This window comes from Sturnus vulgaris, chromosome Z (assembly GCF_052056855.1).
Source record: "Sturnus vulgaris isolate bStuVul1 chromosome Z, bStuVul1.hap1, whole genome shotgun sequence".
In the NCBI taxonomy this organism is placed as follows: domain Eukaryota; kingdom Metazoa; phylum Chordata; class Aves; order Passeriformes; family Sturnidae; genus Sturnus; species Sturnus vulgaris.
Window position 1 is genome coordinate 11,961,953 of NC_142283.1, and position 14,621 is coordinate 11,976,573.

General features: G+C 42.0%; 1 protein-coding gene across 2 annotated transcripts in view; it reads left to right on the forward strand.

Moving 5' to 3' along the window:
* The window catches only part of MCC (MCC regulator of Wnt signaling pathway), a 188,684-nt gene extending 174,376 nt beyond the window's left edge, over positions 1–14,308 (forward strand). For both annotated transcript variants that reach the window (XM_014892038.2, XM_088157037.1), the window contains 3 exons: positions 248–345; positions 9,584–9,706; positions 10,735–14,308. In XM_014892038.2, the coding sequence (XP_014747524.2) occupies positions 248–345; positions 9,584–9,706; positions 10,735–10,915 (402 nt within the window). In that variant the 3' untranslated portion in view covers positions 10,916–14,308. The remainder of the gene's footprint in view (positions 1–247; positions 346–9,583; positions 9,707–10,734) is intronic.
* The last annotated feature ends 313 nt before the right edge of the window (positions 14,309–14,621 follow it).

Here is a 14,621-nt window from a genome sequence, read left to right on the forward strand (position 1 = left end):
TTTTGCACACAGTAGCAGAATTCTGCAAGTCAGTGAGCTGTGGCAGTTTAAAAAACATTTAGAAACACTTGTGACTGTTGATCTATTTAGTCCATTCCTTGGTATGCTGATACTGCCGTGTTACTGTAGCATGATGTTGTTTATGTCACCTTCATTTTAAAAGTAGCTGCGAACTAAGAGGCTTTCAGAATTTTCCCATTAAGATGGTCAATAATTTCTAATCAGGTGGCTTTTCCTCCTTCCTCAGGAATGCAGTGATGGGACTGCAACACCGCTAACACTCGCTGAGCTGAGACCATACAATGAAAGTGAACTGACTGCTGAGCTGACAAATGCACTCAGGAGGTAAGCACAGCTTCCCTCACCAGAGGCAGGACTTGTCCTGTAGGTCCAGGGAAAGGTTTATTTCTGAGCCTTCACTCCAACCCTGAAGTGATTTGAAGACTGATCACAGATTTCTCCCGTGAGAAGAAAAACAATCAAAGTCCTTCTAATTGCCCCTCTCTCCTGCTGTTGTTCTTTAGCTGCTTTCACGTGGTGCTCAACTCCATTCTCAAGGTTCTCTAAAATTCAGTGGAATTTTAGAAATAAAAGAAACACTCAAAATGGCAGCAATGACCACATTCAGGCAAGAATATGAGACATAAAACAGTGACATTACACATTTCTTGTTGTGCTTAAAGAAAACCTTTAGTGAAGACAGGCTTTCAAGTGTGGTCTTTGGTTAAGAAGGTTGGCCACAGGTTAGAGCTTGGATAGGAGTTATGGGAGTGGGAATTGCAGGCATTTTGATGACTCAGATGCTCCATTTGCTTCCTGAGTATATAAGTGGAGCCACAGTTCAATTACAAATGACATTCTGTGAGGCATTAGCTTTCCAATGGGAGAGAAAATTGATGTCTTGACAAATGGCTTTTATCAACAGCCAGATTTTAAGCCTAAGCTTTCAGTACAGTTATACATTAGCTAGATATTTGTTTATGCAGCATTTTTTCCTGCACCAGCTATGTGGTATAGTCATGACAAAGAAATTCATAGTTTTGATAATGGTTTCAGTTTTTGTTCCACCTTGTTCTGCCTTTTCCAAGCTGTCTGGTATCTAATCTGGTTCTTATATTTAGAACCTGTCCAAAATGCTGCTAAGAATTCTGGCTGGGAAGAGTGTTTTGCTTTACTGGTGTTTGCACCTTCTCTGGTGGTGGAATGTCTTTTCAGGCGGCTGTGGTGTTTCATTCCTGAGGTGCTTTTTTTTCATAGGTGTAACGTGTTGTGTACCTAGGGACACTTAAACTTGAAAGACATTATGTAAAAATGTGAGATCATTGCCACTGCAGAATCAATACATCTCATACCATTTACCTAGTAGTCTGGCAGTTGTTGAGTACTTAGTTTGCACGAGGCAGGAAACAAAATTCAATGGGTAAAATAATCAAAACTGTGATTTGTGTGTGGGTGGGTAAAACCCATTATCAAGTAATTTACATAAGCATTGCAAAGAGCTGTTGGTCTTCCCTGTATCCCCAACACTGCAGCCCTGGTGTGAGCTGCTCCACCAGCATTTTCTCCCTTCACTCAAACTCCTGCTTCTTCTTGCTCTTGTTATTTGCTCCTGGATTTCAAGAAGATGCCAATGACCTTAGTTAGTAGAGATTTTGAGTGTAGTCATGAAATGTTTTTTGTTGTCAGCATGTGGTTTGCTGACAACACAGAGAAAACAACTTTGCTTTATCTACTAGGCCTAAGTTGATTAGCATGGATTTCCAGCCAAGGGCCTCGCAAGTACAGTTTGTCAGGCAGAAATGGAGAAAAAAAATAATCAGATTAAACTGTACATAAATTGTGAAGGCTCTCTGTGTAATGGAAATACGACTGCACTAAATGTGATTGCTGCTGCCAGTGGGCTCAAGCACAGTTCCTGCAAGTTATGTGGACAGGGTATTTTTCTCCTTAATCAATGTGGCAGCCAGATCAGGCTGAAAGCTTAGCCCTCCTTGCCCTAAAGTCTTGCCTCTGCAAGTCAGTTGAAGATCTGTCTAGCACATGGAGAAGGCTTAGTGCAACCTGTTTAGCCTAAAAAATACCGGGAGTCTCTAACTTCTCTTCTGGATAAATACCACAGTGATATTTAGACCATCACAAATCCACAAAAGAATTCTAAAACTGATCAAAGTCCTTTCTCTTCTGCGAGTGCATTCTCCTCACCCGCCCAAGAGCTAGGACCAGAATACAAAATTAGAAGGATTTGTCCCAGTAGCTGTGTTTACTGAGGGGTGGTGGGACATGTGAAACAAGTGCATATCACACTCTGTGGTCCAGAGACAGTATTTAAATGCCAATGTTCAGGAGTGTTTCGGGGCTGGTTACAGTTGGTGCCTATGTCCCGCAATTGGTCCTCCCTATTGTTTCTCCAGCCAGTAGACACAGCTGCAAGGATAGGGGCAGAAATCCATTCGATTCTGAGTCTGTTTGTCAGAGCGTGTGATATCAATCAGCAGTCTGCTTCCTGTCCCCTCCTCATCCTGTCATTACAGATACTAAAACTCTGGCTGTTCCCCCCTCTGCTATTTTCTCATTCTGTCCTTCTGTTGCTGTTAAATTGCCAGGTTCTTCTCAGTTAATTGAAACAGAGTGAAAACCAAATAAAACAGCAGGACATAGTTACGGTTTGGGTTTTGGTGTAGTTTGGAAGCATTTATTTACTCATAGTCTGCAAAAGCCATGCAGCAGAACAATCTCATCCAAAGAATCAGGCTGGCTTCTCTCTGCACATGTGGATATTTTTCTAAATCTGGAATCCTGCAGCGTATTGGGAAGCTTTTTTTGGTAGTGCCCATCAGCAGAAATTCAAGGCAGAAGCAGTGTCCTAACATATTTGTTCTAGAACAGCCTAGGATTTCCTGTAGAAGTGTTCAGCATTAAAACCCTGTTACCAGCTTTTTACAGAATTCACTTGTCTTTTACATGGTCGCTATGCTAACTGGGAGAAATGTGAATTATCTTTAAGTCCTGTGCTGTTAAAGTTATATCTAGGTTAACTAATTTCTGGTATTGTAGGCTAAGCTCATTAATTCAGACACATCCTGTTCCAGCCAAGTGTAAACACTTTCTGCCAGAGCCTTTAATAGTTTTGTTTTCCCCTCTCTCTTCTCCTTATGGAATGATGAAGTGCTTTAATGGACACAAAGCCTCTTCTTTCTTGAGTCTGACACATCCATAACCAAGCTTCTTGGCAGGAAATACCTTATTCTTGTGAGGGCAGAAATGTGTTCTCAGCAGCCTTGTGGCCTGGTGCTCACACCTTGATGATTATGCCAGAGGCCAGTTTTATAAGACAAGATCTGGTTGAATACCCCAAAATCAGACACATGATGCAGTCTCTGAGGGAAGACCTTAAATGCGTTTTCTTCCTTGCTGGTTTGTTCTTCTTTGCTGGGGCAGGGCAGGAAGCACTGTACATGACTTGCATGAGTTTGTAACTCAGTAGTTACAACTCATACCAGGTTATGCATTTATGCAGGTAAACGCATTACAGGTGGCAGGGGGGAGGCAGCAAGAATTCCATCCTGCTTTAGAAGGCTGAAGATAATGATTATACACCTGATCTTTTATTTTACTGAGTTCCTCCATTCTGTGAAAAATGGCCAGGCTGGCAAGACTGAAACTTCTTCCTCTCCCTAGGCTTTGCTACAAATGCTTTGATCGTTGAGGTCCTCCTGTGGTCCCTGCTTGTATTTCCAGCTGGTGATAGCTTTTCTGTCTACGTAGGGTTGTACATAAATTCATATATTTAGAGAATCTTTTGTATATCATTAAAATGCTTGGAGGATCTAGCAGTACTAGGCAAGGACCAGGGCGGCAAAGCACTTTGTAACTAGGCTGACTGTTCAGATTTCAGCTGCATCATCATTTGGCACAAAATTATGATCCTTGATGGCTTTGCAGTGTTACATGAATCATGTCGGTCTAGACATGTTTCAGTATCTCCCTCATAAAAGAGTTACTTTCCATCTGGCAACACAACAAAGAAGCTTTACCTGATAAGGTAATATAAAGAAGTTTAGAAGCTGATAACTTCTAAACTAAGAGATAATGTAGTGAGTGATGCAACTAATTTTGAAGTTGGCGTGGAGAGAGGAAATGAGTAGTAATCAGTAGGACTGACAAAAAACCTCTTCTTCTGTTAACAAAAAGTACGTTTTGCACTTTCGTAGATCTGTGGTCCCACGTCTCTGGAGTGGAAGCTGCAGGTATTTCTAGCAGGACATAAAAAAATGCATCCTATTGCCTATTCTGTCTATTGAGACAGAGCAATATTTGTTCCACTCTTATGTCCTTATTCCTGTCTGAGGACCACAGCTATGTTTTGTGCCAAACTTCAGAGAGAAAACATTTCAGTAGAAAGCTGGGCAGTGTCTATTTCCTGACACAATATTAGTGAGAGAGAAATCAAGCCACCTTTTTTAATTTTAGATTTCCATAAACTTAATGTGATGGCATTTTAACCTTGCATATTTTCAAGGGCCGACCTTAGTTTCATGAGAGCAGGAGTCAATAAATTTCATAATTGAAATTCAGGCCTGCACTGAGCATCAGTAAGGCTGTCGTCTCAGAAATAGAAATAGAAATGCCTAAAACACATCATGCTGTAACCATTCAGATTTAAAATTACTCTTTAGACTTTTACTGATTCATAAAAGCCCCTTTTTCTTTGACTAAGGGAAAAAGCGAACATGCAGTGGGTAAAAGTAGGGGAAGAGAGGCAGGGGTTTGTGTTCTGGACCTACTGATGCAGCCTCAGCTGCTTTCTGTCAGTGTTTGCTTATTTCTCTTCTCCAATTATCACATCAATTAAATGAGGAGATAAGCAACTCTGAGGCATTTGAAAGCCAGACACTGGTATGGCTTGCAGTCATCACAGATTTCAGAGACATCTCTTTTTTGTTACTGTGCAGTATCCTGCTGTGGTTTCCCCTTGGCTGCCAAGGCGGGGTTCAGAAGGTATGGCCTTTTCTCTGGAAATCCCTCTGGAGAGTCTCACCGAGAGAAACCTTCTCACAAGAAGAGAAGTGATTCATGGTGATATCAGGGACAGATTCCTTAGAAGCACCTTGAGTAACTATTTTTACCATGTGCCTCACAGACAACCATGATTTGTCTTTTTCTCCATTTTTGACGTGGAGTAACTAGTTCTTACCACCATGTGGTTATCTGAACTGCTGAGCTGCTGTGCACTATCTCAGGGAGCTCCAAATAGCACCAGGTCTGGAGAGCTTCCAGGCTGAGCTGGCAAAGCTGGGTGGGAGGTTTGAGCAGTAGTGTGGCAGGCATGCTGCTGCCTCCCTCCAGGGCTGTTCTCCCTTTTGCTGCCAGGATATTGTTTCCAGGACCACACCTGGCCTGTCTCCCCACTGCAGGTGGTTTAACACATGCCTATGGTACTGTCTGGTTTTTGAAATCTCTTCTGAGCATCTGGGCAATCAGCAAAAAAAGCAGTACAGTGTTTTACACCAGCAAAAGGTTTTTAAAGCACACACCTCTGCAATCGGGAAAGGCCTACTGTGCAAAGGTAGCCAGCAAGCACAGGTAGTGCTTCAGTAGGTCAACCAGGAAGACCTGGCATTTGAAGAGGGTGGCTTTTTTGGCATTTGTGTAGAATTGTTTTGTTGCCTCTTCAAAACATTTATTATATTCTGGTCGTTTCCCTCAGCAGGCCAAGCCAGATGAGGCAAGAGCATGCATTCAAATTAGCTTGGGGATTCTGCATGCCAGCCTCACATAAGATGTCAGTTTAGACTGCTGATGAAAAGAGAATTTATCTGCATTCCTTTTAAACGTCCAGCTGTTATCTCCTGAGAGGAGAGGAGTCAGATGCCTAGGAAAAGCAATCATGTGTCACCCTGTTCAACTGGAAAAGTTGGAGAGGGGAGTGAGGGATGGTGCTGGGCTCTCTACAGCAGGATATCAGGGAAGGAGTAGGAGTGGAGTGTGGGATGGGAGGTGTGTGCTTTCCCTTCAAAGCAGGGGCCTTGCAGATAGCTATGGACCGTGCAGGACGTGCCTTCCCTCCCTCCCTTTCCCCAGCTCCTTCCCTTCCCCGTGGCCTCGGGTTGCCCTGCCAGCGTGGATAGCTCTGCCAGAAATCCTCTGTCCCCCTGGACTGGCTGGGCTTTGTGCCTGCAGAGCTCAGGAGCAGGTGCTGGGCTGAACCTGGTCATCCCACTCCTCGGGGGAGCCAGGATTTGAAGGGATCTGCCCACAGCAGATCTCTTCAGATAGGTAAGATGTGCCCTAGGGATGGCAAGAGTCCTCAGCCTGCCTGTGAGAAAGTTTCTCAACATTTCATTAGGAGAGAGCTCATTGTTCCTCTTTTGCTTCAGATTTGGCAAGAGCTGTGGTGCTTTTGACCCCAGGAGAGAGAGGTGGTAGCTGGTGCTTTCAGAAGAAGGGGAATTAGCTGGGTGCACTCCAAGCCAGGGGCAGAAAAGTCAACTTTCTGCATGCCAGAGAAGAGCAGCTTCCTGTTTGCAGCACTGGGAAATTTTCAATGAAATCAGCAAGAGCAGGAAAATCTGGGAAGACTTTTAGCACATGAAGCTTGAACGTGTCTGGAAAAGGAGGGAAAATATAAGGTGCTCATGACCTTGCTTACGTGACTGTGTGCCAAACATGGTGTCAGTATGTGGAGGCCAAATTGACAGAAACAGTTTCTGTTATGGCCCTGGCAGAATTCCCCACTCTCCAAAGTGGTAGCATTGAAACCAGAGAACACCAGTTAGCTCCTTCCTATTCAGTCATCCTGAAACAAAAAGCCCTTGAAAACCACTGTGCAACTGCCCACTGAGTGTTTTGATTGTGAGAATACCAAACAAAAGCCTTTATTATCAACATATTAGGCATTTCACTGAAAATAATGTTTTTAGTGGATGTTGTAGGCTGTAGGCCTTCAATACACTCATTCTGAGCTCTTCCCTGGAAAGGGAGCAGTCAGGGATTTCCCCAGCTGGCTTCTCAGCAGCAGAAAGCCCTGGTGCTGGAATTGAGTCATCCCTCAGATCATAGGCTCGTTCCCTCTTCTGGGAATACTTGCTCATTTACTCTGTGCACACGAAGTGTTGTGGCTGTGTTTTCTGCAGCTCTAGCTTGCAGTAGCCACTTGGAGGAGGAGCTGTTGGGATAAGAAGTTCTGCTGACTTCTGCAGTCCAACAGAGTGTGAGTCGGGGACTCAAAGAACTTGTGTTCTCTGAAAAACACTCACTTCTCCTTCCCTCTTCCCAAGAAAATACATAGATAAGTGCTTTCTTGGGATACACAGAGGTCGAAATTACACCCCAGGAGTACAATAGCACTTGTGTGTCTGCTTACATGGGATTTTGGACCTTGCACTCTGGAAGACTGTTTGGCAGCAGCAGGCTGTGCCTACATCAGTAGGATGTTCCATATGTCTGTCACATCAAGGGCAGTTCCATCCCTGGTGATGCCTAGAGAGGCTGACCTGGAACAGAGACTAGACAGCTAAAAGAATAAAGTAGGTATTTATTGGAAGGCCTTTAAAGGATACACCTTGGGCAGTACAAGAGCCTGGCCAGGGCTACACCCAGGATGGATCCCAGATGGATCCCAGCCATGAGGTTTTACACATTTTTAAGTTCTGGCTCATCTACATATTGGGGTTAATTGTCCATTACAGCTTCAGGTCATGAAGTCCCATCCTCCTTGCTTGCTCTCCTCAGTTCCCTGTTGTTAATGCTTTTTGAGCCTGAAGCTTGTAACAGTTGTCCTTGGTCTCAAGCTGGAAAAGAATTATTTTGTCTAACTACCCTGTGAAGAAAACTAACACACAAACACCTAATATGAAGCTCAGAGCTACATACCTAGGCAGCAGAGAATATGAAAAATATGAAAGCTAAAAGTTAAGGCATCACTGTTTTGCAACTTAGATGTGTTCTCATTGTAGAGACATGGTTCATATGCAATATTGAAAATATTCTGCCATATTAAGCCCTGTAGTGGCTAATTTTTCATACCCTGCAGTCGGGAAAGTGTTGTGTTGCTGGAAATCCCTTTAGAACATCTCAGGATTCAGTATAGCTCCTGTTCATTGCCTAACTACACAATCAGTTTTGAAGATAAACAAGTGTGGACAATTCTTTCTGGCCAAACTGAGGTGATCAGTGATGGAAGCTGAGGGAAGCAGGGGCAGTTACCATTGTGAGGCAGGGTTCTTACCAGCCTGTGAGGTACAGCTCTGAGGTCTCTCATCTGCTACTCAAACAGAAGATGCAGCACCTCGGGGAAAACCTTACATGTTTTAGTGTGTAATAGTCATTAACCCAGTGCATCCTCATTACCCAGAGTAAACCAAGGTGTTTGCTCTGCCTTTACAGTTGCTGCTGTGAGTGGCTTCATTGTTCTATGAAATGTCTCTTGAAGGTACTTAGGCAGTTTTAAAATTAGGAACAGGTGTAAAAGTAGATCCCTATGTGTTGTTTTATTCAGATTTTTGGGACATTTCAGCATATGCAGTCAAACCACCAGTTGGTTTCCATGAGCTTAAGGCTGAGTAGGTATTATCTACTGCTGTTACGCTGACTTCAAGACCTCATGAAAAGCCAAAAGAAACACATGTATTTTACTGGTGCCAGTGTAAATTTGAGTCACGTATAGATTTGAAGTATTACCCACTGTTTCCTATTTGGCTAGAGTCTGAGTCTGTTGGGATACATTACTAACTTGGAATATTTCTCCGGCTGACTTTGTGAAAGCCCTTCTGTTGCTGCTGGAGCTGGGCGCTGTCCTTCTCTCTGGTGATAAAAGAGTGCCATATCCAGGCCTTCCTGGGAACTGCAGGCTGCTGAGCTGGGATTCCAGGAAGATCCATGTGGTCTCTGCAGAGCTGGAGAAGCTTTCACAAACTTCAGGGTATTCATTCACATTGGGCTTATACGGAAGCTGGCAGTTGTCTCGTTACTGAGGTGAAAAGGAGCGTATTCATGTAGCAGCATTGCAACAAAGCAGGAGGGAGAGGTGGATCACTGCAGAGTGGTTTTAGGCAGCAAAGCACGGACTCCATGTAAACAAAGTTCCCATGTGTAAGATTTGATGCTGCAATATCTGTGTCCCAGTAGAGCCCAGTTCCACGTCATTATTAAAATACTTTTTTTTTTTCTTTTCTTTCTCCCTGTTCCAAATCTTACATTTTTTTCTCTGGGTTATCTGTGCAGAGTTTGGGTCACAGAGAAAAGCCCCTGGAAGAGTCCCATGTGTGTGTAGTGGGCTACACACACATGTGAGCAGGCATCAGCTCTGCAGCACGAAGCTCCCCAGGAAGAAGAACCTGCCTCCCTTACCTGGGAAATGCTTTTTAAACTCAGCTCAATCCCCAGGCTGTAATGCTTGCTTTTGTCCAGAATTTCTGTCTTGTTTGCTTCTTCTTTCCCTCACACAGATACTTGTAACGTGAAAATATTTTAAGTTATTTTATTTCCATTTTGTCACATTTCATGTAATCCTTGATACACTTCCAAGCTGAAGTGCTATTTCTGTTTTGAAAATAGTTTTCTACCTCCTTTTCTCCTGATCTAGGGAGAAGAAGCTGAAAGCAAGAGTGCAGGAGTTAGTGAGTGCTTTGGAGAGACTCACGAAGAGCAGTGAAATCAGACATCAGCAGTCTGCAGAATTTGTTAATGACCTTAAAAGGGCAAACAGGTAAAGTACCAGCAGATAGATGCACTATTTATTCTTGCAAAGCACTGTAACACTCCACTTACCTTAATGAGACATTTCAGGATCCTCACATTCCATTCACATGTTGACACTCCAGGGTTATAGGAAGAGAAGGGGAAGGTATAAACCTCCCATGTAGGCCACTGACAACTACATAGTTAAGAACAGAAAGCAGAAAAATAGGTTAATCTCAATTGAGTCACTACTAGTGATTGCACAATTAAAAAAGCAAACAAAAATTTATGAATTTGTTACTTTATTTTTAACTGCTCTCTCTGTTATTTTAACTGCTCTCTTTTCTTTGGCTCCAATCTCTTCATTAATGAACTGTCTTGGATAATCACACTTAAGTTCTGTTGCTCACTCAGGGCTTTTTTCTTTTCTTTGGATGGCCTAGGAATATGGTGGACTGCAGCTGCCCTTCCTGCAAGCAGCCTCTCACTCACAATGTGGTTTTCTTTAAATTGTATTTTAAAGCCTTTGTGGTGAGAAGCAGCACTCATCTCAAGCTTTCCAACCCAGCCAAGGTGGAGGCACAGAAGATACTCAGCTGCTAGCAAATTAGCACAAGATGCCATCCTCTCAATGTAAATCTTACTTTTAAAATGAAAATACAAAATCAGTCCTTGACTTTCTAAGCAGATTCTGGCCATGCAATGTTTTCATAAATCACATTTGATGTTGTGGTATCTTCATTCACAAACAGTGGTATGAGAGGTCATCAACAACCTCCATCTGCCTCTTTTTGAACCATGTTTAGTTTTCTTTACCAGTTTACTGGTAAAGGTGTGTGCTTCCCCCAGGAAAGACACCGACATTAGCATTGATCTGGGTTTGGATCAAAAAGGTTTAGATCTAATCCATTTTAAAGCACTGGTAAATTTGGGGAAGGGGATCAGTACCCAGTCTTTTGAAGTTTCCTGAAAGTGGAGCTTTGGGGTAGATTTTTAGTAGCACTTGATCTGAACAAGCCTGTTTGAATTACCTTGTATGCCTTGTGTTTTTAACAGCAACTTGGTAGCAGCTTATGAAAAAGCAAAGAAAAAGCATCAAAATAAGCTGAAAAAACTGGAATCACAAATGATGGCCATGGTGGAGAGACATGAAACCCAAGTAAGAATGCTCAAACAAAGAATAGCTTTATTGGAAGAAGAGAACTCCAGACCACACACCAATGAAACTTCACTTTAAATGCATCTCTTTAAAGGATGCTTAGTGCCATTACAACTTTCTTTCTTTTGGAGGTTGACTTTAGGTAGCTTCAAATGTTAAAAGCTCTGATTGTCACTGCTGACAAAACTTAAAAACACCTTCTCTGGGATCCCAGAGGGGTGTCATGGGGATAATAAAAGTGTTAACCTTAAGGACTCTTACGTAATGTAAAATGGCAGTGCCTGAATTATCATGCTATAATTGTGTACATTGTCTGTGTTGTTATGTCTGTATTCATACAGCTTCCTTTCCATTTTATCAATGGCCCATGGGTGACAGTGTCACACAGCAGAATAATTCATGTTAAGAGGTTTTCATTTGCGTAGTTTGGAGATCATGTGAGAGTTTTACCAGTCCCTGAGCTCTCTCTGCACAGAAGTCCACACTGTACCATCAAGACTCGTTCTTGTGGTTTCACCACCAAACAGGCAGCTGCAGAGTGGGGATGGCAGCCTGGCTGGCTTTTTCTTTGCACCCTGCTTGCAGTTCTGCTGCTCACAGTGCAGGTCAGGTAGAAAAAAAATGCTTTGGGAATAAAACAAGAAAGCATAGTTGCATCTCTGAGAATTATGATAGTGTAATTCTTAGAGTGCATAAGAGGGCCAAAGCCTGTGGGTTTCACCATGCCACACAGATGGTCTGTGCCAAGGGTGGGTAAGACTTCCTGGTATTTATATTGCATAGTGTTTGCAACTACTTTGTAAAAAAATATGTTTTTTCTTGCTATATACACTATATCCAAGGTTTTCTTTAAGAAGCTGGGCCATTTTTGTCACTTTTGGTTGTGCTTATTACAGCTTACTGTGATCAAGACGTAGAATATCTTCTTTTTATGAATTTTTTGACCAAAAAAAAGGTACTTTAGTAATGTACCTGTTTAATATTGAATACATAGGCACAAAACTATAAATGTGTAGGTGTATGGATATCCAGCCACAAACAGAATGTGAATGGTGAAGTCTTACAGCTTCTTAGGTTAGTTTTTGTTACTGCTAACGTTTTCTTGTTTAAATCACGTATTACTGTATTATCAAACTGACTGAAGTGCAAATTTTGGCTTATTAGGTTAATGAATATTAAGCAAATCATGGGGATCAGGTTGATTTCTGTAGGGGTCAAAATACAGGAGTCTGCCATAGCACCTGTTATATTCAGAATTTGCTTTTTCTTGACAGAGTACGTAAAACACCTTCGTGTGTGTTTTAAAAACCCAAGCTGTAGTCCCTTCACTGTTTTAGCCTGCTGCTGTATTATGCCTCTGCTTTGCATTTTCCAGGCTGATTTCCAGTGAATCTGATTTCAAATGTTTAATAGTTTTTGCTTTACATGTTGAGTTGCACCTCAAGTTTTTTACTAGTGTATTTAGAATTATGATAACGTCTCTCATCCCTCCCATTACTAGTACTAAGGAAATACTTCTAGAGAACTTTTTTTGCCTACTGTTGGGCTAGGTCAGTCAGACAACATCGTTGTGGGAATTTGTGTCCAGAATATGGCATTATTGTTAAGTCTTGGTTACGTCTGGAACTGTAGCAGTTGGTTTCCTCTTACTACTGTAGCTGCTGTTGTCTTCTGTCCTTAGAGTAGTCATTCCTGTTTCTCTGGAGTCTAGCACATTATCCACAAAGCCAGCATCACATGTGATTGATTGCAACAGCAAATTAAAACAATGCTGATTTCAAAATTTTTAGGTAGTGATGTTCTGGTTTTGATCAGTCCTCTTTCTCAGAATAATTGCACTTCTTAATTTATAATGTGACTAGAAATTTTTGCAAATGAGTCTCTTGAGGGAGGAGGCACAGTGATTTCTTCCGTCTTTATGGTTCTGCTTAGCAGCTCTCTATGGTGTTCCCCCCTTTTCGGCCCAATTTTCTCACCTCAGGAAGGTGGAGGTTTACCATCAGCTTCAGTGGTAGCTGAGCACACTTGTTCTGAAGAAACACAAAGGAAAGTATCTGCCATGTGCTGTGGCAAAAACGCAGTTACGCTTTCGTTTTCCAGCATCTGAAACACCCATGTGACTTGAGGTCATCTCAGAATGTCCATGTGAAATATTTTTCACTGCAGAGGACAGAAACCATTCTGCACTGGGCTGCCTCTTAGGCTTATTTTTCCCCCTAGTTAGAATAATGGAATTACAGAATGGTTTGGGTTGGAAAGGACCCTAAAAATCATCTTGTTACAATCCCTTTCTGTGGGCAGGGACATCTTCCACTGGACCAGGTTGCTCCGAGCCCATCCAATCTGGCCTTGAACATTCCAGGGATGGGACAGCCACGACTCCTCTGGGCTACCTGAGCCAGTGCCTCAGAATCCTCACACAGAAAAGTTTCTTCCATTAAAAAATTCAGATACTCTTAAACAGAGGCGTAAAAGCAGCCTCAGTGCTTTTTCCAGGCCTGACAATTTGCTGATTATTTCACTACATTTAGCACGAATATTCCATGCCAACTGTGCTTGAGAAGTGCTTTAGAACAAATTATAAATCATCAGTAAATGTAAACCACTCCCATTTTCTTCCCATAAGGGTTGTAGATAAGCAGCAGCACTGGTACCATCCAGCCTGAGTACTAGCCATAGTTTACCAGATCACCAGCTGATTTATTTGTCTCAGCAAGCAGCAATTGCACCATTTGTTGGCATACTGGAAAGGATCAACAGGGAAGTGTCACGGGTTTAATGTTACTGTGAAAACTGTTCAATAGTGATGATCACCTGCAGCTCCAGTGTACCCCATTAAAATGGCACCAACTCTCAGAAGAAATGCCAAAAAACCCTCAAACTCCTTTTACACAACTCTGAAGTACCAGCACACCAGAAATACATGAGTGTGCAGTGCACCATGAGTTACAGCAACTTAACTCATCTTGACTCTTGTTGCAGAAATAATAAATTTGTAAAGCAAGAAAAAGAAGTGATTCTTGCCAACCTAAGTCCATTCACGAATGAATAATTTTTATTTTCCTAAGTCACCAGAGTGCATGAACATTTGTATTTCACAGTGCTCAGAAATAAGTTACTTTTTTTCTAATTCTATGATGTATAAATCTTCACCAGCTTGAATGTACTGTTAGCTATTGCAAAGCACATGTGACTAAGTTTGCATTCATGTCATGTTCTACTGGTTTTATTAGAATTTTCTCCTCCTTTAATACTGCACCATGCATTTTAACATTAGAAACTTTTCACCTTAATGAATTAGCCTTAAATGTGTTGCTACCTTTTAGTTTCCTAGCAGCTGTAAAATAGCTATTTTTTGTTCATTTGATATAGAATTGTAAAAACTGCATTTATTTATACAGAGGCATTTATAATACTTATTTTACAAATGTTCTTATATTCTGAATAAATTTCTAATGCTGTTTCTTTGCCTTGGGAGTTGTTTCACCACCGTTTGTACCTTTCTGTTCAGTGGGACTACCTAGAGATACCTTGGCACAAAGGTACTTGACCTCCAAGCTAAGATGGAGGTGGTTTGACATTGTCAGTAAAGTTCACTTAATAGAGCCATGAAAAGCTGTTAAGAACTCAGATCTGGCCACAGGTTTTATCTGGGCTCAAGAACATCAGTACTTCTTCTCACCAACCGTCTACATCTTCAACGAACACTTTAAAGAAATGAGTATGTGTGAAACTGTTACCACCCGTCCAGTTCTTTCAATAGCAAGTTATATGGACCAAAACA